Source organism: Salvia splendens, unplaced genomic scaffold, assembly GCF_004379255.2.
Source record: "Salvia splendens isolate huo1 unplaced genomic scaffold, SspV2 ctg665, whole genome shotgun sequence".
NCBI classification, from domain to species: domain Eukaryota; kingdom Viridiplantae; phylum Streptophyta; class Magnoliopsida; order Lamiales; family Lamiaceae; genus Salvia; species Salvia splendens.
Genome location: NW_024599329.1, coordinates 1 through 27,918, shown reverse-complemented (window position 1 = coordinate 27,918; position 27,918 = coordinate 1). Strand labels below are relative to the sequence as shown.

The 27,918-nt window shown below is 38.7% G+C and overlaps 3 protein-coding genes and 2 pseudogenes across 3 annotated transcripts; 2 read left to right on the top strand and 3 right to left on the bottom strand.

Moving 5' to 3' along the window:
* Positions 1 to 5,818: 5,818 nt before the first annotated feature.
* On the bottom strand, positions 5,819 to 9,015 carry LOC121790909. The gene is made up of 3 exons (XM_042189002.1): positions 8,729 to 9,015; positions 8,177 to 8,371; positions 5,819 to 6,143 (listed from the first exon to the last, which is right to left on the bottom strand). Exons 2-3 carry the CDS (start codon positions 8,333 to 8,335, stop codon positions 5,973 to 5,975), a joined length of 330 nt encoding a protein of 109 aa, XP_042044936.1. The 5' UTR covers positions 8,336 to 8,371; positions 8,729 to 9,015; the 3' UTR covers positions 5,819 to 5,972.
* A 1,659-nt stretch (positions 9,016 to 10,674) lies between these two features.
* LOC121790908 (methyl-CpG-binding domain-containing protein 6-like) lies at positions 10,675 to 14,136 on the bottom strand. The gene is made up of 3 exons (XM_042189001.1): positions 13,609 to 14,136; positions 11,612 to 11,731; positions 10,675 to 11,165 (listed from the first exon to the last, which is right to left on the bottom strand). Exons 1-3 carry the CDS (start codon positions 13,981 to 13,983, stop codon positions 11,028 to 11,030), a joined length of 633 nt encoding a protein of 210 aa, XP_042044935.1. The 5' UTR covers positions 13,984 to 14,136; the 3' UTR covers positions 10,675 to 11,027.
* Positions 14,137 to 16,168: 2,032 nt separating this feature from the next.
* Positions 16,169 to 17,887, top strand: LOC121790911 (bifunctional nitrilase/nitrile hydratase NIT4B-like). The gene is made up of 4 exons (XM_042189003.1): positions 16,169 to 16,326; positions 16,421 to 16,579; positions 16,891 to 17,466; positions 17,544 to 17,887. The coding sequence occupies exons 1-4, from the start codon at positions 16,215 to 16,217 to the stop codon at positions 17,669 to 17,671; spliced, it is 975 nt and encodes a 324-aa protein (XP_042044937.1). The 5' UTR covers positions 16,169 to 16,214; the 3' UTR covers positions 17,672 to 17,887.
* A 2,919-nt stretch (positions 17,888 to 20,806) lies between these two features.
* LOC121790913 lies at positions 20,807 to 22,389 on the top strand (annotated as a pseudogene).
* A 93-nt stretch (positions 22,390 to 22,482) lies between these two features.
* On the bottom strand, positions 22,483 to 25,013 carry LOC121790912 (annotated as a pseudogene).
* Between the last annotated feature and the right edge of the window lie 2,905 nt (positions 25,014 to 27,918).

Below are 27,918 nucleotides of genomic sequence, written 5' to 3'. Positions count from 1 at the left end.
CAATCTCTAATAAAATCTTTTAAATAGTCAATATTACTGTATCATAACTTGGAGGATTTTTTTAAAAATAATCAATTTATACATTGACAAAACATCCAACTACTTAAACGACACATTTTTGTATCGCTGCAAAATGAAATCGTTTTGTTAAAATAAACATTTTCTTTTCACTTCATTTCCCTTTTTCTTCTCTGTTGTCCATTCTTTGAACCAAAGCAAAATATTGGAGATAGACAATTTGATGTGAATCAAGGCACCTCGCATCATGGAACAACACCATCAAGGCGACCTGGAGCGTCATCCAAGTGAGAAGATCAATGATTAAGAAAGGATGAACCGAAAAAGATGTTGCTTGAAGTCGGTCGAGTGGCATGCATCCTACGATCCACACGACCGAGTAGACGCGACTTGAAGGAAAGTATGAGGGAGTGACTCGGCCGAGTGGCCTTTTTCCCTAAAGCCACACAATCGAATCGGCACTACCGAAAGAAGACATAAGAGTTGACTTGGCCGAGTGGTGCTTGTGCCACAATACTACTCGATCGAGTGAAGGGGGTGGAAAACGAAGTCAGAGGATATAACTCAACCGAGTGGCACTTTTGCCCTTGAGGCCACCCGCAACGCGTCCCGCGGGTGGCTCGTATCTCGTCCCGCCGAAACGAGACGGCGGCGAGAAGCGTTGCAGCGTCCCATCTCGTCCCGGTCTCGCCGAGACGCCCGTCCCACCGAGACGGATCGCGGGCTGTCTCCCCACGCGCTCGCGCGACGTGGCACGCTCCGGCGCCATGCGTGACGCCCACTCGCCGGCCCGCGAGTGGGCTTCGTCATACTGACGCAATAAATCATTTTTTAAAAAAAATTCGAATTTAATAAAAAAATTAAAAATAAAAATCGAAAACGGTAATATTACCGTTTTTCGACAGTTTTTTTTACTCTATAAATACTCATATTTCATCCTCATTTTACACACAAATACACATCTATTCTTCCCAAATCATCTACATTTCCTCTCCAATTGTCATCACAAAATGTCCGGCTACGACAACTATGGCGGTGGCGGCTTCGGCGGGTTTGACATCAACGCGTTTGGCGACTGAGGGGGCATTACAATGTCTTGGGTGGTTCCGGCTCCGGTTCGTCGACGCCGGGCACCTAGGGCCGAGGCGAATCAAGCTAGGCGGGCTCGGTCTCGGGCTTGAACACCCTATTGTCCATGTACTTGACCGCCACGATGGCGGACACTTCCCGCATGACGCCTCCACAATATCAAGCCCATCTTGCCGGAATTGAGTATATGGCAAGACAAATTGGTATTCCGCCTCCAGGTAGCTTGAGTGCACTGCCACCGCCTTCGGGGGATGATTCGCTGGCGGAGTAGTTTTTTTATTTTCTATAAAATTGTATTTTAAATTATGTAATTTTTATTTTTTTAGGATTTTAATTATGTGTTTTTTTTATTTTTTTGAATTTTAAGTTATTTTTTTTATTTTTGTTGTAATTTTATTTTATTTAATGAAATGTGTTTTTATTATTGAATTTGTTGGAAATAAAAATAAAAAATTAAATTGAATGAATAGTAAGTTAAGAGATGGTTAAGAGACGGATAAGAGATGGAGGGTTGCAGGTTCTATCTCTTAGTTAAGAGATGGACTGAAAAGTACAGTGAGGCCCATGAATAATTAAGAGATGAGACGGTTAATAGACGGATAAGAGGCAGCGTTGCAGATGGCCTAAGTCACTTGACCGAGCAAAGGTGCAGAAGAGTGAATTAGAGAATTTAACTCGATCGAGTGGCATTTTGGCCCTTAAGCGACTCAACCGAGTAGAGGCGCGGAAGAGGGAGTCAGAGGAACCTACTCGGCCGAGTGAGATTTGGTCATGAAGTCGAGCGAACCCTGAATGCCTGACCTACAAAGCTAATTTCACTATTTTTATAGTTTTGATTATAAAATCAAAATTATCAATATGATTCCAATTAACCATACATCACTATTTCGAATCAAACACGAACCCCACTATCAATTTTAGTTTTAATAATCATTACAGCATTAAAACTTATTGCTATGGAGTAAATCCTCATTAATATTTATTAGTACTAAATTTAAAGTTTAAATTATATAATACTCCTATACATTAATTATAAAAGGGATATTGGCACATAATATCACAGAACTTTCAAAAAGTTAGATTTTTCCCATGAACGTTGAAATTGGTAAATAATATCACGAACTTTACCCTGAGTTTGTTATTTCCCACCAATGAAAAAATTCCGGCTATATTAATAGATTGAAGAGCAATTTTGGAGGGCGTGCTTCAAGAAAAATTATCTTCAAAGATTGAAAAACTTGAAACTCTCGAAGTTGTTGTCGAGAAATTACGAAAAAAATTCGTAAAATAAAATTATTTGCCTTAATTTTTGCATTGGTGGGAAATAACAAACTCATGGTAAAATTCGTGATATTATTTGTCAATTTCAAAGTTCGTGGGAAAAGCCCAACTTTTTTAAAGTTCCATGATATTAGGTGTCAATATGTCATTATAAAATAATGACATATTATTTGCCAATTTCAAAGTTCGTGGAAAAAGCTCAACTTTTTGAAAGTTCCATGATATTAGGTGTCAATATGTCATTATAAAATAATCAATCCTATTAGTCAATTACTCACTAAAATTGGAAATTATTATAAAAATCCGAAAAAATTGTAGTGTGAAACCAAATGTGGGATAGAAGATTGAAAAACTTGAAACTCTCGAAGTTGTTGTCGAGAAATTACGAAAAAAATTCGTAAAATAAAATTATTTGCTTTAATTTTTGCATTGGTGGGAAATAACAAACTCAGGGTAAAGTTCGTGATATTATTTGCCAATTTCAAAGTTCGTGGAAAAAGCCCAACTTTTTGAAAGTTTCATGATATTAGGTGTCAATATGTCATTATAAAAATAATCAATCATATTAATTACTCACTAAAATTATAAATTATTATAAAAAACCGAAAAAATTGGTAGTGTGAAACCAAATGTGGGATAGAAGATCCCAAATTAATATTTTCAGCTTCTCGACAGTATGCCATGGACGTAGGGATGGTCATGGTATATTTATTTATCGAACAATTCAAGACTATATATAATCATTAATTTATAGAAACTTTAAATTTTTTGGAGCAACCCACACTGACACATAGTGACATACATATTGAAGAAGATGAAACAGAATCCTTAAATATATGTGAAGCGGGTAGTTAAATATGGTGGTGAGTGAAGACATATACATATGTAGTATTTATTTGTATGGCTCTTTCTTTAATTTTCATCGATCCATAAATACTCAATTTACGTTTGAGGTACTTATTTTCAACCAACCTTAGTAATGTTCGACCATATTGATAATGGATTGTTCCACCTCCTTACGTCATATCACATCAAACCTGCACTCATGTTGGATTCTACTAATTCTCTATTATCAAACCCTCCCTTTTCCCGCTCATGCAATTTTGACGTGACACGAATTTGACACAAACATGCACAAAATTATTGAGTTTAATTAAGTCAAATCTTATTAGATATGTGTCCTTATCGAGTTAATCCGTTAGAAACTTGATAATTTCGAGCTGGGTTCATAAAAGAACGAGTTGGGTCTGGGTATATCCATTAAAAATAATAGGAGTAATACTATTATTTTATTTATTTTTAAAAATATAATCTTATATGTTAGGTTAATATAAATTATATTTTAATCGTGTAAATTCGTATCATTATTTTGTTGTTATTGTATCATGTCAGCACAAATATACAAGTGGCAAAATATAGAGACTAAATTTGCTATAATTAATAAATTTAACTATTATCGCTTTCTAAAACCAGTCTTTGACACATTTTTCAGTTTTATGACAATAATTAAAATATAGTGCGTATAAATTTGATATCAACTTTCGCAGTATGTACCAATTCTATCATCAAAACAATATAAAAACTTTTGAACTTAAAGGCATTAATAGAATTAAAAAATACTAACCCATTTAGTTAAGTTGGGCGTAAGGCCATCCGCAATGGGCGGACGATGGCACGCCCGATGGCGAGCATCGTCCGCCCCATTCATCGTCCGCCCTCACTGTGGGTGTGTGGCATAGGCCGCGGACGATAGTCGCGGCCTATGCTTCGGGCGCGACTTAAACCGCGGACGATGGCCATCGTCCGCGACATCGTCCGCCCCATTGTGAAGGCCGCGGACGGTGGCACGCGGTTTCGTTTTTTTATAAATAGCGTTCATTTGTAACATTTCATTTCACATGATTTCATCTTCGAAACTTACATTTACATAATTACTACGAAATGGATTCAAGCCCCAATAGCCCTACGTTTAGCGAAGAGGCGCATTGGCCGGGTACAGAACCCGGCGATTATCGTTCGTTCGGCGACAACACCCATTACGATCCCGATTTCAGTACGGAATCATATGGGTTGTCTGATATAGAGCCGTCGCCGCACCGCCCAACCGCATCGGCCGATCCCGCCCCCGCAGCGACCTGTGCCGCCAAGGGGAAGGCGAAGCGGAACCGGCAGCGGGCGCAGAAGTTGCCGCCTCCCGGTGACTGCGATGAGTACGCCCTCGGCCGTACGAACTACACCGACGACGAAACTCTCACTTTGGCCCGGTGTTGGGTAGATATATCGGAAGATCCGATATTCGCCAACAACCAGAGACAGACCGCGTACTGGGAGCGCATCGCGGACCTCTACAATTCGGTCAAGCCGCCGACCGCGTACAAGCGCAAGAGTGAGCAACTCCGCAAGCACTGGGATCAAATCAAGAAGCAAGTGAACTTGTACTCGGCGGAGTTCGAGAAGTGCGCGCGGTCACAGGGGAGCGGCGAGAGCGTGCACAACGTGCGCTCTAAAGCGATGTTGTCGTACCGGTCGATGTTCGGCGAGTTCAAGCACGAGGCCATCTGGGCGCTCTTGAGGGAGAAGCAGAAGTTCCAAGGTGGAATTCTGCACACTGGTGCGCCGAAGAGGACGAAGGTCACCGAAGCTGGTGACTACACGAGCAGCGGCAGCGGCACTAACCCGGTTGACCTCAACCGGACGTACGTGGATGAAGGGAGTTCCGGCACACCGGTGTCCTCCTGGCGTCCTCCCGGCATCAAGGCTGCGAAGGCCAAGGGGAAGGCGACCGCGACGTCATCGTCGACCGCTGCAACCCCTTTTCCGGACCCGGATGAGCTCCCGACGCAGACGGCCACCGCGTTTGCGTCGTTAGCTACAGCGTCGATGGCAAGGACGATGTTGCAGACGCACAAGGCCCTCAAGAAGTGCACCGACCCCGAACAAGCCGAGTATCTTCGTGCATTACTCGATGAGTTGCGTAGGAAGTTGGGAATTGGCCCGACTTAGTTTTTTTCTTTTTTTAGTTGAATGGTGTAATTTTTTTTATTATTAAAACTTCGCCGCTTATTATTTAGTCGTTTTTTTTACTCGTTACATGTTATTTGAAAACAGTTAAATTAATTAAACAAAACAACAAAATGATGATGTGGCGCGTCATAGGGCGCGCCTTAGGGCGCCCCACTGCAGGTGGAGAAGAAGGAGGATAAAAATGCTGACGTGGCGCGCCATAGGACGCCCCACTGCTGATGATCTAACTTAAGTAAATAGAAAAGGACAGTTGACCTACATAATACATCGTCATTAATTAATTATTAATACATCGCCTCATCTCTAGACTTGTACGATAATGAAATCCATGTCTTTCTTATTTCCGCAACTTCAACGTTCTATAATTGGCAATAAAGACAGACGGTGGCAGCCGCAGCAACATCTATTTATCACCCAATCTATCCTACAATTAATTGTTAACACATAATACCACAAGAGGTGCATTTTAATTTGATTACAACAAAGTAGTTTGGACCAAAAACAAAACAAAAAACAATTCAGACATTACACAAGCATTCTGTAAATTGAAGACATTGGGTTCAGTCCTCTAAACTATGTTGGCGCTCAAGCTCAGTCATGCTTTCGGATAAGGAGCTGAAAGTGGCATTCCACGTCGTTTCATTACTGCTCCGGCATTGCTGTAGTTGTTCCCTGAGACTCTTGACAACCTCGTTCAGTTTCTGGATGCTCTTTTCCTGTGACAAGATTATCTGCACCAACAGGAATAAACAAAGCTCAGTAATCAAGCTCCTAATTTGTAGTTAAATTCATTATATTATACGAGCTACTCATTACCTTCACAGTAAGAACTGCAACTATACGAAGAGTTTAGAACCTTACTTCATTTGTTCATAAACTTAAGAGGGAGGTAGAGAGTGACTAGAGTCAGTGAGGAGTAACTGAACCATGCCAACCTCTGAGCTATTAAGGTTTGGGACGGTGCTTTGGTAACAATTAATCAAGTTGTAACTCCCGAGAAGAACGAGATACACAATCCTTGGCTAAATACAATCTCAATCTTCATACAACCTAGTATATTTTCCAATTCACCGTTTAAGTGTTTAGTTATTTACGCACAGTTTACCATGAACGGGCATGAAGTTAGTTACATTTCAGCCTTTCTAATCGATATTGTGACAGGTCTTCAAAAATTTCTGTAAGCAATTCAGTTAAGCAAGTTGAATCGAGTTTGTCGAGTTTACAGTTGTGAACTCAACGGAAGACCAAGGGATTCTGTGTATACTGATAGGAAAATTTGTTAGAAAGAATTAAACTGTTTAAGATACTTAATCAAGTAAAGAGAAAATCTCTACAGTCATGTATCCTATAAGATCATATAATCAAGCCCCTACAATCAGTCTATCTGATAATGGCAACAATGAAGTTGATCTCGAGCCCAAATATCTATACTTGATTAAGCTGAGGAGGTATGTTTTTTAGGTAAACCGTAAACCTATGATTGACTAAGTCGGGTTTGAGTAACACATATTGAGTGGATTTGGTTTGATTTCACCTCTAAGTCAGAGTGGCATTAGCTCCAGCGCTTAAAGCTGGGGGTGAAGAGTCAACTATGCCACGGAATAGAAGGAAATTTAATCACTACACACACAACACACAGAACTTAGACCCAAGGGAAAGGAAATTCCTTATTCGAAATATAACCCAATATGTGTCATTTACTTAATACCAACGACCCTATAGTGGAAAAGATGCCTTTTCCTACTGGCTAGCACACTAGTTAAATGGAAGTTTGGACACCCTTTTCATTCTCAAGGTCTATCGTCTCACTTGTTAGTAATAGTGAGACATGAAATACCACTTCTCAGTGAAGAAGCACTTGTTCGCTATCCAAAAACAGGAGGCTGGCTTCATTTTTTATAGTTCCTCTGGTGTTTCTAACCTGGTCTTTTTGGCTCAGAGGAATTACATGCTCTTTCGTTATTTGTTAATCCCCCAAGGTCGCAACAACAAACTAAAGTTTTTGGCACAACTGCAATTATGCACTTTTCTTAGGTCACTTCTCTAAGTAATGGAGAAGAGGATGAGTTAACTTTCTTGATAACAGATGGCCAAGGAAAACATTGAGGAGGAGCAGTTGCTAAAACTAACAATGATGATATGTGAATGTTAGTTGAAATAAGTGGCTCTTCAATGTCCGGCGTCAATCATATGAAATCCCTGGAGGGATAGATGGTAGTTGCCTAGTTGGCGCAGGCAGCTATCATGAGATCATCACCGGGAAGAGGATCAAATAAGCCCTTGCAGTTACACAATGCACCATTCCCCTTAATCGTTAAGCATACAGCGCAGAAATACGTAACTAAACCCTAAACCCTATCAAAAGGAAAAGAATCTCTAGGAAATTCATTTCTCATTTATTCAGTTAAGATGTTTTCTGGTATTGTACTTCCAATTTCTGTTTGAGAAACAGGTGGTTGGTGAATTAGTGATATACATTATACATATACACTGAATACACCACATGTGCATGAGGAAAGAGTACACGCTGATTAAATCTTAATACTGATACAAAGTGAAACAAGCGAAGATAGCAAAAAGGAAATTGCTCAATTGCTTTAATAGTGTATAATATCCACTTTCAACAAGTAACACATGACAGGAACTAGAGTTCACCATCAGAAACAGAGACATATGACAAACATATATAACCTCAAAAACCAAAAAAAAATGCACACAGAACAAACATAACCAATCAATACAGATTAGAGGAAGCAACAAATACCTTCTCCTTGACACCTTCCTCCCTTTTTGAGATCTGGTGTTGCTTCTGAGACTCTGCCGGATTCGTATCCATGTCACTTACTAATTGCTGCCTCCATTCAAATTGGGATGTAATGATCAGTATCAGCAACAGACAGACAAGTAGCATTGGTCTCGACATGATTCCTGTAGACCTATCTATCGTCTTCCCCAAAACCTACACAAATAGTAAATACACACACACCAGAAACCACAAAATTAATTTATAACCAATAATAATCATGATAACAAATGATATGTGCACACAGAGTTCATAAATACCTAAATCAAAAAGAGGAAATTATTTGAAGATAATCCATACCCATTACCCAACATCAATATTTTTCAATTCCAATGTAATGAACTTATACCTTCCACATTCAACTTAAAATCCGACCTTGGGACAATATTAGCCAAATCAAAACTCATATTCAAAGCTCTAATTTTTCATTTGCGTTTCAGTTGGCTATAACTTTGACAAAGTCTAAATGGTGAGAAGAAAAACGAATTGAAGTCGAGCAGAAAACAAACTTACAGATCAAAACTGAAAATTGTAGCGAACAGCATCGGAATTAATCAAAATAGGTAGTGAAATCATCGAAAACGCTTTGTTTGGTTGCACGGAGCTATTGAGAAAAGTCTAAGTGGTTGCTTCAGCGTAAGGTGAAAACTGGGAGGGAAAGCAAAGTGATTAAAGCTAAGAAATGAAGATGAAAGCACAAATTGCGCAAGTTTCCACAATTTGTTGAAGTCAGTAATGGCAGCAGATTATGAGAACAAAATTGGCTTTGGGTTACTCTCTCTGTTTCTGCATTATATGGAGATTGGGAGCACGATTAACGCCTAATTACATTTTGTGTTCAGTTTATTTTTTAAATTAGTTAAATACATATTCAGAAAAAGTATTACCCTTTGTTCCATAAAAATATAGTACTATGTATTTAAAATGACATAGGAATTAATTCACAATTAGTAAATAGGAAAAAGAAGGAAAATGATAGTTAAAGTAATTTAGTGGATAATAAGACATAGTGGTATAAGTTGTAAATAAATTGATATATATATAAGTAATAAGTTGAAGATAAATTTTCATAAATATAAAGGCCTATATTTTTATAGGATGAACGAAAATAAAAAAATATCCATATTTTTATGTATCTGATGAAGTACTTAGTAGATAATTCCTTTTCTTAGTTTCTTTAAGAAAAATAAATCGAAAGCTTTAACAATAACATGAGAAGGTTGTCATTTTGATGTCAAATTGTAACACTCTTTTTATTTATTTTTTTAAAATTATAGTACTCCGTACTAGCTCTATGTGCAATATATACCTCTCTAGAAATCGAACTTCGTTATTGTTTAAACGGGGAATTGCAAAATAAATCATAAAAAATGGTAAACTTTTAATTCGTTCAACTTTCATGTTTTTCAAAATATGAAAAATAAATTGCGAAAATGAAATTTTCACAATTATCTCATCCTACTCTAGTCCGGCTGACATGACAACCAATTTAAAATACATGGATAAAATGGCAATGTCTAATTAAGTTTGAAACAACGTTTTATCCACATATTTTAAATTGGTTGTCACATCAGCATATAATTTGACAGGGAGAGAGAAGAATGAGATGTCCAAAGCCTTTGTTCTAGCGGTGCTTAGACATTATTGTATTGTATGAGGTCTCGAGTTCGAGTCCTCTTTGACATCATTTGTAATTCTCTCTTTTATATAGGAGTTTATTTTTTTATATTTTTTTAAAAAGAGAGAAGAATGAGATAATTGCAAAAAATTAATTTTTTGTGATTTTTTTTTCATATCTTAAAAAGTACTCACCAGAAATTGGGTTGTACTGTAAATTTTTTTTTTCATATCATTTTGGTATCATGGAATTTGAAACTTCAAATTCAAATTCAATGCTTGTGCTGTAAAAATTTTGAATTTGGAATTGAATTGTAACAATTCCAATTTCATATCAAAAGTATATAATTAAAATTTCAAATAGAATACAATTGGGTACACTGCACGCACTACACGCGCGAACACACGCTACACATGCACACAACACACACTATATAATTTCTTCAAATTTAATTTCATATACCAAACTAAAGATTTGGATTTATATTTTAATTCAATTCCATCAAATTCAGTTCTATAGAATTTTAATTCCAATTCCTCGACTACCTAGGAATTGGAATTAAAATTCTTTACTATATTTTATGAAGTAACTCTCCTAGAATACCTAACAATACATGTCTGTGACAATCCAACGAATTGAATACTATAATTCATCTTAAGTTTTTAGTTTCTTTATTTATATCTTCTGCACACTGCAAGCAGGTGTTGCCTTTTTTCTTTATGATGAATGAGACCTGCAACCCCTACCAAATGTGCCAAAGCTGACTTCAAAGGCGAAGGCCAGAATTCGGACTTGAGACCTTTGACCTCAAGTTAACCCAACCTTATTTAACACATGGACAATTCCATGTCCAAATCTGGAGCAACCTCATGCACTTAACCAGCTGGAACAGAGTTTCTACAACGGTTTACTTCTACAGGGAAACTTCTATGACAAACTATCTTTGAAGAGGGCTTCCCAAAATAATTTCAATTGGAAAATACAGAAGAGCTCTCTTCACATTCCACAGACCTAAAAATGAAAAGTCTAATCTAGTTCAAATTGAACCACAAACAATGGCAAAATAATGTTTTAAGCCTACATAAGCAAATGTCTACCAACAGAATCTATGCTGAAGTATGGTAATAAAAACAAGCGCTGAGTTTCAGTTAGAGATCCTGTCATGCTCGCGCTTGGCTTTACCATCTGCGCACTTCATGCCTGTTGGGCGGCATCTTCCTGGGCGCCATTAACAGCAGGCGCTGGTTGTTCACTGCTAGCAACAACCGCCTCTGTTTTCTTCCGCTTTGTGGCGGACTTCTTTTTCGGTTGGCTAGCCAGACTCTTCGAAGGCTGCAGAAGCAATAAGCACCAAAGAATTCAGGAAGCAAAAAATTCCAGAAAAAAGAATTCAACAGCAGTGTTGGTGACACCAAAGCTTCGTTCGGTATCATGGAATTGGGGCTGCAGAATTGGAATTGGAATTGGAGTCTTCAATTCCAAATCCAATGTTTGGTTCCTCGAAATATTTGGAATTGAATTACAATTTCAATTTTTCCCAATTCCATAATTTGAATTTCATATCAAAATAAGATAATTTGAATTACACATTACACACACTGCACAGATTTGCAAGCACACTGCACACACACACACTGCACAGACACTGCGGACACACTACACACGCATATCAATTATATCATTTTTACCGAACAAAGGATTTGGAATTAAACCGTGGAATTCTAATTCCAATTAAATTCTAATTCCGTGTAGCAAAAGAATGAATGATTTTTACTCACCTTAGTACTCTCACTTTCAGAGGCCGCTTTCCTCTTTGTTGGCTTACTTCCTGTTTCCAGGAAGTGAAGCACCTCTACCTTCGAACGGAAACGGTGTTGCCCCGTTGGTTCACAGTAATACTGCAGAATCAGGATCGATGCAAATGTTATTTCCATGTAAAAGTAAAGTGACCAACATGCCACCAACGAACTGAAGTATAAAATACAACTTTAAACTGATCACTCCATGCTGATCTCAGATGCCAAATTCTCACCAGACAATTATACTTCCAAAGGAGGATGCTAGGAAGCATACAACACAGCAGTAGCCTATGTCTAGTATGGTTTCCTTAAACAAACCTTGTTATAACCAAGCTATTAACTTTTGTACATTTTATCTAGCAGCATACATATCAAATACATACCCACTACCTTCACAAGCTCAGGAATCACACAAAGACACTTCATATGAAGTAAATGAGTGCATCAAAGTGCTCAAACTACGAAATTGACACTTTAGAGAAAGAAACAACACATATTTAATTAATGTAATTGTAATGGATCAGATCCACCAAATGAACAAACAATGTAGGCTATGTAGCTTCACTCTTGGAAGGTCATATGTGCAAAATGGAAAAATCACTTACTAAAGGGGGGAGGAATGCTAGTAACCCCAAATCGCGACTAACCAAAATATTCAATGTTTTAGAAAAATAAGAAAACATGTCTTAGTATGCATCATTATTTTTGAAAAGGGGGGAAAAAGTTATTTCCTAGAGAAGGATAATTTATAATTGGAAGCTCATTTCACCAATTAAGTACGTTTAAGGAGCATTCTTACTAAACAAGTAGCAATAAGTTGGAAATGGAAGAAAAAGACACCTACGAAGTAAATGACACAGCTAGCAGATACTAAAAAAGTGCCTTAAAAGTAAAGTTCTCGAATAAGACACGAGCAATGACTGACACGTGTGGCCTATGCCCTACTGGCATATTAAAGAGGGTGAAGGGTTAAAAAGGTATCCTGTACAATTATTAATACCACAAAGAATTAGAAATGCATGTGGATGGTATTAAACACGTAAACGATCCAATTAATGAGCTTAATCTTCAAGCAGCCCCACAATAAATAAAGGCAAATACTTGATATTTCCCCAGCCCCTACATGCTCAGCTAATTTCCCTTGAGCTTCCTTCTTATATTAGCTTTTCCAACTTCCATTAATACACATTACATGACAAAAAGCGAATTCCAGTTTACGAACCACAATACACGACAAACTTTGAGTTCCAGCTCAACAAAACATTAAACATAAGCAACCAAAGTGAGGATATACACGTGGACAGGAAGAAACATTTTTCGAAGCTAGAAATCCTACAACGGCAAGTATGTTCTCAGGAAAGGAAAGATAATAAAAACTACCAGACGCGTGTTTACCACGTGTCTACTATATATAAACCAACCACATAAATAATCAAGAAAATTAATACTAACAGACAAACACGGTCAAGAAAAAGCGAGCAAACTTGAATACAGGTTTATGCTGATTATTCTTCTTTAGGTTGAACTCATTTAGCCACTTTAGGTTTGGCTCATTTAGCCACCTTAGGTTTAACTCATTTAGCCACCTCAGATTAAACCAACCATAAACTCCAACAAGCTTAGTCTTAAGTTATTGCTATTTATCTATTTTGTACTCTCAATTTCAACATAATCCCACTCAACTTAACAAGCCTTCAAGTCGAGACTCCTAAAAACCCTAAAATCTGCTCACTGCTTAACAAAGACTGCTACTTAAACACTGAAAAATAAACAATAAACCAAATACATTCAATTGCACACATCATAAAAACCAAACAATCCAAAGCTAGGTTAAAACAAAAGCAAGCTTCACCAAACGAGATAACAAAATTTAGGTCAAAACTGCACAAAATAGCATCTCTCAATCAATCACAGCAAATTCACTCCAACACATATCAATTGAGCTAAAAAAAAAGAGAATTAAAAACAAAACCTACTGGATCATAGAGTCCAGCTGTGGCTCCAGATACGCGCTGTTTCAACTCAATCTTCCAGTCCTCCGGCAGCCAGCTCGGCCGCTTGGCCATCTCCTCGGGATCCCTCCGCCTAGCCGTCCGCGGCGTGGGCTGCTCAGGCGCGGCCTCCTCCGGGACATACATCGAGATAGGCTCAGCCGCAATCACGACGCCCGGCGCGAACTCCGGCTTGGGCAACTCGGCTTCGGCGGCATCCGTGCTATTCCGGCACGGGTCGTCGATGTAGGCATCGGTATCCAGAAGCGGGTCGGCCGGGCTGGATTCCGGGTAGGTGGGGCTGGGCTCCGGGTCGGAGGGCTGAGGAAGCGGGTTGGGCGGGAGCTGTGATTCTGACATCTCGGGATGGGGAAATGGAGTTGGAAGTGATTGTAACAACGTATGAATGAGGACTGCAGAAGTGAGAATCCCCAACAGATAGAACCAATTTAAATAGTACTCCTCCAAATCCCTAATTTTGACAGAAAGGATTGAGGAAGGCAAAGCTGTAGATAATTCAGAATATTTTGACTGTCAATATTTTGTAGAGTAAAGTAACATTGACCACTTGAGGAGGTGATAAAATTATTTTTCTATTTTCTCCTAATGTTTTTTTAGGGTACTAGTATAACGTTAGTATTCGAATATGACTAGTTTAAGTTAATTATGGTCCGCAGTTTGGATCTGTGCCCGAAAATAGTAAAATTGGAGATGTGTGCTAACATTTGAAAAGAGCAAAGTTCAATTACAGTATATTTTAAAAAATGAACGTTATGGATCTAATTAAAAACGTTTTCAAAGCTGTGCTTATACTTTTATAAACTACCACTAACTAACTTAATATCATTCACAATTTTCATTGTATATACTAATATAAGAATGCATTTATTAAATTGAAACTTGGTTTTCTACTTTAGGGTGATTCCTATTTTTGTAGTAGTTTCTAATATTGGTAAAAATGCCTACCCGGCTGGGAATGCGTGTTTAAAACCCCTCATCTCCGCTCTCACCTTCATATTTTCACCCAAGTCCGCGTTCCTATGGCTAATGGGTATGATAAGTGGCATCGCACCACAATCACAATCGCGTCACCTTCACATACAAGGTATGTCTCACAATAAGAGTCACACTTCATTTTTACCATAAATGGTAAGTATGTCCGGTTCACATTCCTCTAACTCACCTCACTCACATTTTATTATAAAATCAATACTGTATAAAAAAAATAAGTCTCATATTCCACTAACTTTTTCAACCCACTATTCTTTATATTTTTTAAAACTTGTGCTTTTTTCAACCCACTATTCTTTATATTTATTAAAACTTGTGCCTATAATAAGAGTCCCTCCTACTATGGGACGGAGAGAGTGTACATAAAAATGTTCTATTGGGTCTATAATTTTGTGAACAAAAAATCGAGTCTACAAAGTGACTTTTTTTAAGTGAATTATAATTTCTTGTGCATTGTTATCTACCATGAAAAATATTGAAAATCACACTCTTTCTTTTCAAGCGTGTTAAAAGAAAAAGTGATTTTTGAAAATAATATTTGCATTTTTAAGTGTGAAATTGAAATAATACCATCACAAGTTTCTAAAAAATTATTTATCACATTTTAGGCAGGTCATTTACAGCTTTTTCTTTGTCACTATATCTCATAATCATTTAAGGTCATAAATGACATTCTAAATTCAAATCTAATACTCCCTATATCCCATAAAATATAAAAATATGTGCACTTTCCATTTTCGTCCATCTCAATTTATTACCTTTATACATAAGTTATTTACTATTTATACCACCATTCAAACATTAATAATAATAGGGTCTCACTATCCACCAACACTATTTAACTACTCTTATTCTCACATCTCTTACTTTATCAATTTTGTCTTAATTCCCGTGTCATATCATATGCTCATATTTTTATGGGACGAATGGAGTATTCTGTTTATATGTACTATTTGTACAAAGTTATTATGTACTATATTTTAGACGTATATACATTATATTTAATAAATATTATTGTAATAATGATTATAATTACAGTGTGTTTATTAATATAAAACTTAAGCAAATGATATTTTCTAAATATATTGATATTGCAGACCTGGACCGAGCTTAAGTAAAACATGGTCCGCGTTTTAATCTCGGCCCGAACTATTAATTTATCTACGTCTCTACCCAAACATATGTAACGTTAAATAGTGTGAATTGTTATAGAAACAGCCAAATAGTGAAGAGGGTGGATACATGCACACTGATATGCATAACGACATTGGCCTCTCTTTGAATTCAAAAGTTTCTAGGTCTTTAAAATACTGCTTAGCCCTTGGATTCTACTACAAACTTGTCAATAATTTCCCTACTTTTAATTGAAAATAATCTTTGATATTATCCCAATCAAACGCATCTTCCATTACTTTCTTCGCAGCCCACGTAGTCGCGTTACTTTTAATAGCAAGTTGTTGAAGTCGCACTTTAATAAACCAAGTTGCTGATCAAAGCAGCCGCGCTTTTCCTATATAAATAAAATGTCTCTACATATGAATAATCAGTTAGCAACAAAACCCATCACCACTTGAAAAAATATGGCATCAATTCCAACTCCGACCGTGAAGGATGATGCCGCCGCCCCAACAACCATCCGTGCCACCGTTGTCCAAGCTGCCACTGTGTTCTACGATACCCCTGCCACTCTCGGTTTGTACTAATTTGATACATTTAGTTTATATGGTGTAACTCAACATAAAAAGTTACTAATATATTACACATTTTATTTTCATGTCCGAGGCAGATAAAGCAGAGAGGCTGGTAGCCGAAGCAGCCTCTAACGGTGCACAACTGGTGGTGTTTCCCGAAGCATTCATCGGCGGGTATCCCCGCGGATCCAACTTTGGAGCCACCGTCGGCCACTTCAACCCCACCGCCGCTGAACAGTTTTGGTGCAATACTAGTATTGTTTTGGTGCAAACCACACTATAAAAACTTATCAGCGAAAATTAATAGCAGATATAGTTTGTCGCTATTAGTAGCGGATTGGCAGCAGAATGTCCCCTAGTAATTTTACCAGCCGAAATTAGTAGCGAATTTATTTTGATGCCTCGATCATATATCGAAAAATAAGTAAAATTGCAAGCAATATATATAAAGGCTACCTCAACTCTATTAGAAGGAGGAATTTTGAAAATTGTTCCAAAAACAAAACCATGAGAACTTACAATAGTTCAAAACGGCATCATACTAATGTGGAGTTTTGGTGTGCAGGTCCAGAGATGGATCGGCTGGCGAGAATAGCAGAGAGTTACAAGGTGTTTCTGGTGATGGGAGTGATCGAGAGAGAGGGATACACTTTATACTGCAGTGTTGTCTTCTTTGACCCTCAAGGATGCTACCTCGGCAAGCGGAGGAAGTTCATGCCCTCCACGGCCGAGCGCATCGTCTGGGGCTTCGGAGACGGATCCACCACTCCCGTGTTCGACACCCCCATCGGGAAGCTGGGGGCCGTGATCTGCTGGGAGAACAAGATGCCGCTGCTGAGGACAGCGATGTACGCGAAAGGGATCGAGATATACTGCGCGCCAAACGCGGACGACAGAGAGGTGTGGCAGCCAACGGTGAGGCACATCGCCATAGAAGGGGGCGTGTTCGTTCTCTCCGCATGCCAGTTCTGCCTCAGGAAGGACTTTCCAGCCCCTCCTGAGTACTCGCTGGCAGAGTGGGAGAACGAGCTCCAGCCGGACTCTGTGGTCAGCGCGGGGGGCAGCGTCATCGTTGCCCCCTCAGGGGAGGTCTTGGCGGGGCCCAATTTCGAGGGGGAGGGGCTTATCACTGCTGATTTAGGTACATTATATTGTCTTGGTTTGGTTTACTTAATTTTGATAATCTTGTAATGAGGTGGAGTATTTGTTTGTGTGTAGATTTGAAGGATGTGGCGATAGCAAAATTCTCTTTTGATGCGGTTGGCCACTATTCTAGACCAGATATTCTCAACCTTATTGTCAATGAGCGTGCTATGAAGCCGGTTTCCTTCACTTCCCACAAATGACACTAGTCTACCACTGCATTAATATTTTCTTTTCTTCTTGTCTTGAATAAATCTGCTTGTATCAACTTGTGTGTAAGTAGTACTCCTATGTAAAAGTTTTTTTGAAATCTCAACTCAAAACTTGTTAATGGCGGAAACTTAGAATGTATGGTCTCTCCCCATAAAGGTCCATCAAAAAAACTTTCAATGATATCAACATAAATTTGGTTGCTTTCACTCTGAGAATTCAGTTTAACAAGAAAGTACTAGCAATAGTCTCCATACAACATATACTAAAAGTCTAAAACTATGGAGTTCGTATACACGTGGCCTAGGAAAAATAATGTTTTATGTTCTGTTAAGTAGGAGTACCTCATAAGAAATTTAAATATATGGTTTTGATTGCAAAGTCCATTCTTAATACAAAAATGCATAACCAAACATATAAATGTCATTTTTAAGTCATCAAGCTTATTTTTACGTCATTATAGTAATGATGAAATAAAATGATCTTAAGAGCATTAGCAATGGGGCGCCCTAAGGCGCGCCACGTCAGCAGTTTTATCCTCCTACCTCCCCACCTGCAGTGGGGCGCCCTAAGGCGCGCCCTAAGGTGCGCCACATCATCATTTTATTGTTTTGTTTAATTAATTTAACTGTTTTCAAATAACAAGTAACGAGTAAATAAAAAACGGTCTAAATAACAAACGGCGATGTTTTAATAAAAAAAAAGTTACATCATTGAACTAATAAAAAAAAAAATCTAAGTCGGACCAATTTCCAACTTCCGACGCAGCTCATCAAGTAACGCCCGGAGATATTCGGCTTCGTCGGGGTCGGTACACTTCTTGAGGGCCCTGTGCGTCTGCAACATCGTCCTTGCCATCGACGCTGTTGCTAACGACTCAAACGCGGTGGCCGTCTGGGTCGGGAGCTTTACCGGGACCGGAGCTTGGGTTGCAGCGGTCGACGATGAGGTCGCGGTCGCCTTCCCCTTGGCCTTCGCAGCCTTGACGCCGGGAGGACGCCGGAAGGACACCGGTGTGCCGGAACTCCCTTCATCCACGTACGTCCGGTTGAGGTCAACCGGGTGGTTGCCCCTGCCGCTGCTCGTGTAATCACCAACTTCAGTGGTCTTCGTTCTCTTCGGCGCACCAGTGTGCAGAATTCCACCTTGGAACTTCTGCTTGTCCCTCAAGAGCGCCCAGATGGCCTCGTGCTTGAAGTCGCCGTACATCGACCGGTACGACAACAGCGCTTTAGCGCGCACGTCGCTCGCGCTCTCGCCGCTCCCCTGTGACCGCGTGAACTTCTCGAACTCCGCCGCGTACAAGTTCACTTGCTTCTTGACTTGATCCCAGTGCTTGCGGAGTTGCTCACGCTTGCGCTTGTACGAGGTCGGCGGCTTGACCGAATTGTAGAGGTCCGCGATGCGTTCCCAGTACGCGATCTATCACTGGTTGTTCACGAATATCGGATCTTCCGATATATCTACCCAACACCGGGCCAAGGTGAGAGTTTTGTCGTCGTTGTAGTTCGTACGGCCGGGGGCGTACTCATCGCAATCACCGGGAGGCGGCAACTTCTGCGCCCGCTGCCGGTTCCGCTTCTTTCTGGCTGGGGCGGAAGCGGTCGCGGCGGGGTCGGGATCGGCCGCTGCGGTTGGGCGGTGCGGAGACGGCTCCATGTCAGACAACCCATACGATTCCGTACTGAAATCGGGATCGTAATGGGCGTTGGTGTCGAACGAACGATAATCGCCGGGTTCTGTACCCGGCCAATGCGCCCCTGCGCTAAACGTAGGACTATTGGGGCTTGAATCCATTTCGTAGTAATTATGTAATTGTAAGTTTCGAAAATGAAATCGAGTGTAATGAAATGTTACAAATGAACGGTATTTATAAAAAAAAATGAAACCGCGTGCCATCGTCCGCGGTTGATCGTCCGCGACAGCCGCAATGGGGCGGACGATGGCGCGGACGATGGCCATCGTCCGCGCTATCCTCCGCGACCGAAGTATAGGGCGCGACTATCGTCCGCGTCCTATGGCGCGCACCCGCAATGAGTGCGGACGATGGATGGCGCGGACGATGCGCGCCATCGGGCGTGCCATCGTCCGCCCATTGCGGATGCCCTAAGATGACCTCAAACCCAAATTTTATAATATGACCTAAAACTACTTTATAATGACCCTCCGTATTTTTATTTAATTATTGACCATTAGATTATCAAATCTCATGGTTTGGATTTTGTATTGATCATTTTCCTATTATCTCATGGTTAAATAAAGTAAAAAATTATTCATAAGCTAAGTTGTTATTAAAGGACTGAATATTTACATTAAATTATGATTAAAAAGCAATATAATGATGAAAAAGGACATTTATTAACTCCAGTAAATGAGAATTGTGCCAAAAAATGATAATGAGGTTAGCAAATAGTTTAATGTCATCCATGGCCTCCCTCATAAACAAAGTAGTCAGTGGAGGCATTTTAAAAGCGACTTTTTTTCCTATATTGCTCCACTAACTTAGTCCAAAACTCTCCTTGTATCGTTCCGGTTGATCGCCAACTTTGTAAGCTCACCATTCCGACTCCAAGCCGAGTAAAAGAGTTCAACATAATTTTAGACAAAAAAGTTCAACAAATCAAGCATATAAGTCTAAATACCTCATTTGACGTTACTTATCTTGAGCTCGAGTTTACAACCGAAGCCCATCAACTTATTCTTCTATAAGAACAAGAAAAGCACATTATCAAAGGCTTCATGGAATATACGTTGAAGAACGCATCAATTATTATATTAATAACCAGCCTCTGTTTGAATTCCAAAGTTTGTAGATCAAAATATACGGTATACAGACTTGGATTTTAGTAGAAACTATACTAGTCGATAATTTCCCTAGTTTTGAAATTTGAACAACTAGTTTAAAATAATCATTGATATCACACAATCAAACCGATCTTTCATTAGTTTGTAATAAACAAATTAAGCAGCCAAGAGTTTGTCGTATTTAAATTAAGCAGCCAACGATTTGATTTCGTAATCACTTACGTATCAAGTTATTGAAATCGGTTTACAGTTTACAATAGCATATACCAAGTTGTTAAAATCACATCGCCGCCATGTTCCTATAAATTAGATTCTTCCTTAAACCAAACATGATCACTTAGTAACAAAACACCAACACCACTTGAAAACATGGCTTCAGTTCCAATTCCGACGACGGTGAAGGATGAGGCCACCGCCCCGACCACCATCCGCGCCACAGTTGTCCAAGCCGCCAGTGTCTTCTACGACACCCCTGCCACTCTCGGTTACATTTATCATTAATCAGCCGGCTCCAATCATTTTTTATCATATAACTCTAAGATAGATGAGTTATCTACCCTAGCAAATGAACGCTAATTTTATTTTATGACAAAGCAGATAAAGCAGAGAGGCTGGTGGCGGAAGCAGCCTCAAATGGAGCACAATTGGTGGTGTTTCCCGAAGCATTCATCGGTGGCTATCCACGTGGATCCATCTTCGGGGCCACCATCGGCCACTTCACCCCCACTGCCGGCGAACAGTTCCGCAAATACTATGACTCCGCCATTGACGTTCCCGGTGCGTATTTACTCACTCAGCAGCAATGCTAGTATAAAATTGTGTGGGGGTGCAAACCATATTCCACATTCGGGAACTAGTAAAGTTGAAAAACAATATATATGGACGGCTCTAACTCCATTAGTATGAGGCTATTTGGGAAGTGTCCAAAAAATAAAGCCGTGAGGACTTTAGTCCAAGCGGATAATATCGTGCTGTGATGTGCAGGTCCGGAGATGGATCGGCTGGCGAGCATAGCGGAGAACTACAAGGTGTATCTGGTGACGGGAGTGATCGAGAGAGAGGGATATACCTTATACTGCAGTGTTGTCTTCTTTGACCCTCAAGGCTGCTACCTCGGCAAGAGGAGGAAGTTGATGCCCACCACGGCCGAGCGCCTCGTCTGGGGCTTTGGTGATGGATCCACCACTCCTGTCTTTGACACCCCCATCGGGAAGCTGGGTGCCGTTATCTGCTGGGAGAACAAGATGCCTCTGCTGAGGACAGCAATGTACGCTAAAGGGATCGAGATATACTGTGCACCCAACTCAGATGACAGAGAAGTTTGGCAGCCAACGGTGAGGCACATCGCCATAGAAGGGGGCGTCTTCGTGCTCTCTGCTGGTCAGTTCTGCCTCAGGAAGGACTATCCGCCCCCTCCTGAGTTACTCACAGAGTGGGAAGACGAGCTCCAACCAGATTCTGTGGTGGCCGCTGGGGGCAGTGTCATCGTTGCCCCCTCCGGGGAGGTCTTAGCCGGCCCAATTTCGAAGGGGAGGGACTTCTCACTGCTGATTTGGATCTGAAGGATGTGGCGCGTGCCAAATTCTCGTTTGATGCTGTTGGCCACTATTCTAGACCGGACATTCTCAGCCTCATTGTCAACGAGCGAGCTATGAAACCGGTTACCTTCACTTCCCACAAATGACACTACCATTGCATCAGCTTTCCCTGTCTTGTTGTCTTGAATAAATCACCTTGTAACAATAAGCTCAATACAGTATAATAACCAACACTTTATCGGCATCCATCTCTTTGTGATGGCTTTGCCACTGTGTTCTTCCCTTCACAATATCCCATAAAATGTTAAAAATCATACTATCAATGATATGATGTGATGCATACAAATGTGTATGTGAGTTATGGCCGATTTTGTCGTGCTATCGTTTTCTTTGAACATGGTGGATCAAACAAGAAGTAATGCCAAAATTCAGGCCTTTCAGTCACTTCTATTATGGTAGAGTTATAAAATGATCACACAAAATCAATGATCAATGGAGTTCAAAAAAAATATCACAAGATATGACATTTGATTGCCTGCAGACAGTAGCTTGATTTATACAATTGATTTCTGCAAAGAAAGAAAATAAGAACTCATTTTCCGGTTCCTGAATAGTTGCAGAAAAATCCCAAACTCTTTCTTGCTCATTTTGTGTTGTATTCAGATAACAATGACACCTGCAGTTTCTGGTTTTGAATGAATGGTTGCTTCTTGGATATTCTCCCTTTACTTGATGTATCAACAAAGTTCCTTTTTGATCCATTTTTGACAGCATCACCCCATATCAAGTTCTTGCTGATCTCCTCCATGCTTAATTCAATGGAGTGGAGATCACTATCATCTGAGTCCTCTTCTTCTTGATTCACAGCTGCACCTTTTTCTTTACCTTGGTTTTGTTGTAAGCCTTGAAACGTTTCCTTCAACATTTTCTCAAGTTCGTTTGTTTTGTCCTGCCTAGGAGAGCCATCCCCTTCTTTCCCACACTTTGTGCCTTCTAAATAGGCCTCAACCTCATTCCTCAACTTGTCAACAAGTGCGTTCTTCTCTTCATACAGACACTTAGCATCGAAGAGCTTCATCTGCACCCTCTCTTCGCGTAGCAGATCGGCCAAATGGAACATCTCCTCTCTTTCTCCACTTCTTCCCGGACTTTGGAAAATTGCCTCTTGAGGTCCCATACGCCTCGTGCCAGCTCCTCACACACTTGCTCCACCTTTCTTCGTGCCTTCTTCTCGCTCTCTAGCTCCTTGGCCGTCCTTGCAAGAGATGCCCTTGTCTCTGCTAATTCTGCCTCAGTTTTCCGGTTCAGTTTCTCAATTCTACGCCTTAGTTTCTTCTCTGTCTCGAGCTCTCCAATTGGGTATGGAGCAGCATGGTGAATGCCATTTTGGGCCGCTTCAACACGTCATCAATCACACCACTCTCCGTCTTCGTCTGTCCATGGATTAGCTTACTCACTCTTTTACACGAGCGGTCAAGTTCAGATCCCAGAGCTGAGACGAGCGTGGAGCTAATACTCTCAGGCTGCTCAAGACCCCCAACGCGACACAATACATCAAGCAGCTGCTTAGAAGCAGCCAGACCCTTGTATACATCCTTGAGATCATTCTTCAGCACATGGACATGATTTTGCTTTCCATCAACCTAGGTTTTACATGTTAGTCAGCAACAACACCTTCCAAGCACACACATTCGAACGAGAAAGACAACATGAAGGGCACAATAGTAGCATATATGACTCATCTTAAGGTGATCTCATTGTTACAAACTTAAAAATACGTCCGAGAATAAGCTATCATCTTCTTTTTGGCCAAAACAACATACTAATATCTCATCAAGAGCTACCCCAAAAAAACTGACATCAACATATTAAGAACCACCAAAATGTGCACAGACAATTCACTATAACTTATACAAAAGTGTAGCTCGAAAAATTACCAATGCAGTTAAAACATTATCCAGTCGATTTGATTAAGCAACGAAACCAATCATATTTCATATACAGATATACGAGCCCTAAAACAAAGCATATGAAGTCGAGCAAATGACACCAGGAACGCCTAGACTACTGAAAATTAACAACAATTTATTAAAGCTAAATAAATCGGAGAATACTACATGTTCCATGGAAGTGGAATTTCTCAGATTGCTACTAGCTCGCTGTGGCTTTTGGGAATCAGATGGCTGTCTTCTTCTACAGCTGCACAGTTTAGCCGGATCCAACATCACCTGGAGCATTCAAATTAAAAGGAAACCCATATACATTCAACTCCAGTGATGAATCCCAGAAAAGAAAAAATTGAAATGCAGCTACAGTGGCTCACCTCAGAAACAGTGCTCAATTTAGATGACTCAAAAATCCTCTTGTTTGCAGTCTTTTCACCCTCCGAATTTTCCATTTTCAGTGTAGGCGAATGTATCCCATCAACCTCCCACAGAAGGGCAGCGAGTTTTCGAGCCGACACCGACACCGAAAATCCTTGGCATTTTCCCCAAAGAGAGAGGGTTGCAGAGATTGAGATTGAGAGGCGATCATTTTCCATGTGGGAACGGGAGTGGTGGATCCCCTCCTTTTCCCCATTAAAAAGGTGCGCTTCAACCTGTAATTCTGCGCCGACGGAGACGACGATGAGAGTCCTCTCTTCCTCACCTTCCCATTCTGTCCTTCCATTTTCGCTTCCAAATTGAACCCTACTAATTGATAATTTGGGGGAATGTATATTCGAATTAAAAGAAATTGAAAATTAAAAAGCGAAAGTAGTCCTGCACCCACCGCAGCTCTGCTTTTGATTTCTTTTGTGATCGAAAGTGAAAGAATGATCGAATTCCCAATCAGTCAAAAATTACTATAATCAGCCGCGCCTTTTGCGGTACCCATTCATGGCGACCAATTATTGAGTTTCAGTGGTAACTGTCAATTATTGAGTTTCATATGTACAGCTGGAGAAGAAGGCCAGATTTGCTGTTCAGCGACACGCGAAACCAACCTGCTGTCTTTTCCTTATTTGTGGCCAACTTTTTTTGATATATTGTCGTTTTTACCCAAAATAAAATAAATTAGAACTATTGTCATTTTCTACTATTGGATAGAATAATAGACACAAACACATGTCTCTCACCGATTTCATTGCCATCCCTTCTTTACGTGATCTCATATATGTCTCATACATTATTTACGTAATCATTTTTAATTTCGTATACTCCTAATTGAAATAGTACGTGAATAAAATAAATTTTTTTTAAATTATAATTACAATAATAAAATGGTCGCTTGTGTAATATTGGTCGTTGAAGGTATGTTTTGTATGTTTCGGTTATGCCACTTTTTAACGAATGAAAGAGTATTTATCATAGTATTTTTTTTAAAAAAATAATCAATGAAATGTATAAAATGATTATTCAATCTCCAGTTCCACTCGAGTGAAATAAATACTTAATCAATTTTGATTAGCTGAATAGTTTCTCCATTTATTTTTTATTACTAAACTAAAAGTCAAATGTCGATAAATAAATAAAGAATACAGTACATTAGAATTGAGGCGTCCAATAATGATAAGTTAACTACTGTTTAATTTGTTTACTTTATGAATTCTGACGGAATTATTCGCGTATACCAATATTAGCGCATGTTTAGTAGTGTGGATAACTAATTTGGCATGGAACTTTATAAACAAAAATGATAGTATTTTTTTATAGAATTTCATCACTAGATGAATTATCTACTGTGTATAAAGCTTCGAACACATTCACTTATTTACATCTCAAATTTCACTAAAATTATAAGGAAATCAGGCGGTGATTCAACTTTCTTTAATAAAAATGATTTGTAACGTTTTTTTCTTATATGTGAATAAACAATAGATTGATGTAATACGAGCGCAATTAATTATACAAGAAAAGTGCAGTTAGAATATATCCTAAATCCTGAATATATATCGTATGTCTCTATTTTTTATGGGTAAATGAACATAAATTAAAGGTCGCGCCACCTCAGACATTAACATCTCTACTGCTTTGCCAATTCACACTCATATATACTGTATTTCTAATACTTCTACATGAAATATTTACAATTTCCTTATGTGTTTGGTTTCTAATTTAGGGTATCTTGATATAAGCTTAGATACAGTTTAGGCAGAAGGCTATCTACACTTGCCAATTATTACCTCTACACATAAACTTATTATAACTTATACATCATTAAACATTAGTACTAATAATGTGGGTCTCACTATCCACTAATACTACTTTAACTATTTTTCTCCTCATCTCTCTTACTTTAACAATTCTGTCTCAATTTCCGTGTCATATCAATTGTCCATAGGGTGTATATTTTTCCTAATGTGTATAGAATGCGCGTATATATCTGAAAGAGATGAACATATTTCTACTAACATTACTAATTGGTAAAATGGGAGTAAATAGGTTATCTGAAAAATACATAAGGATGTCTCTCTGAATTCTATTAATATTATTTTTATATTATTTTAAGAGATGACCTTATTCATATTATCCCTTATTTTAAAAATAAGATTTTTAACAATATCATATATTGCACATATATTATAATTATTAATAAAATTACAATTCAAATTCTCTATTTTCGTAATGTGTAATTCAAGGATCAGTAAGGTGAAATTTAACTTTGGATTGACGCTTTTTTTTCCAAAAGAAAATGCAACAAAAGAGAACCGTGGAATGATTACAATTGCAACTCCATTTATTATAGTACTTGGGCGACACGAGATTTTATGCAACTTTATTTTGTGTATTAAATGGAGAGAGTAAAGTAAGAGAGAGAAATAAAGTAGAGATAAATGAATTTCAAATTTAATAATAAGTCATCTGGTTGGGACGAACAAAAAAGAAAAAGATCATCTTCAGTGGGACGGAGGGAGTAGCAATTATTATAAAAACAAATATATATTCTCTATTTTCTTAATGTGTAATTCAAGGACCAGTGAAAGTGAAATTAACTTTGGAGTTTGGACTTGAAGAAGAAACGGATTGACGCTATTTTGTCTCCAAAAGAAAATGCAACCAAAAGAGACCGTGGGATGATTACTTTGTGAACGAAAATCGTTCCTCGTTCGAATGAAAAAATGAATATAATGATATTTGTGAGATTCAAATGAATAAAAAAGAAGTTATTGATCAAATAACTTCAGTCTTCCAGCTCAAAAGAAAAAACATTCCTCGTTCGAATGAAAAAATTAATATGGGATATTTGAAAATCCCAACTCCACTACTTTTGCCCAATAGCAAACAAAAGGGAAAAATCATAATATTGCCTCTAATTATAAATATTTTTATTCATTTTTTTAAACTGTATAAATTCAAGACATGGCAAGTTAATACACAAATTTATGATTTTTTAAATTTAACATGAATTAAAATCTTCAAATTTTCAGATGGTGCAGAGGAGAAAATTGACTATCAATTGTCATTGAATTAAAATCATAAAATTTAATTGATAATTTTTAGTCTATCATACAACTTTCAATAGTGACCTATTATATTATAACTTAGATATTTTTCGAAAAATGACTTACTATATCATCAAATTGATGATTTTTAGTCAATCCCACAATTTTTTAAAACAACTGATTATATCGTAATTTTGATATTTTAAAAATTATTTATTGTTTATAAAGGAAAACAAAATGAAAATAAAATTTGGGCTATAAAATATTTTATTGCTATCTCGTGAATGATAAAATCGATATCAGAAACAAAGAAGATTCAATTGTTTTTTAAGAGATTGAAATAAGATATATGCAAATAATTAACTCATATAGTTATATTATTATTTAATTAGATACAAATGATACAAGGGATTACCCTAAAATTGATTGCATATCTTCTCGTCGTAATCTTTTTTCCACGAAAAGTTATCCC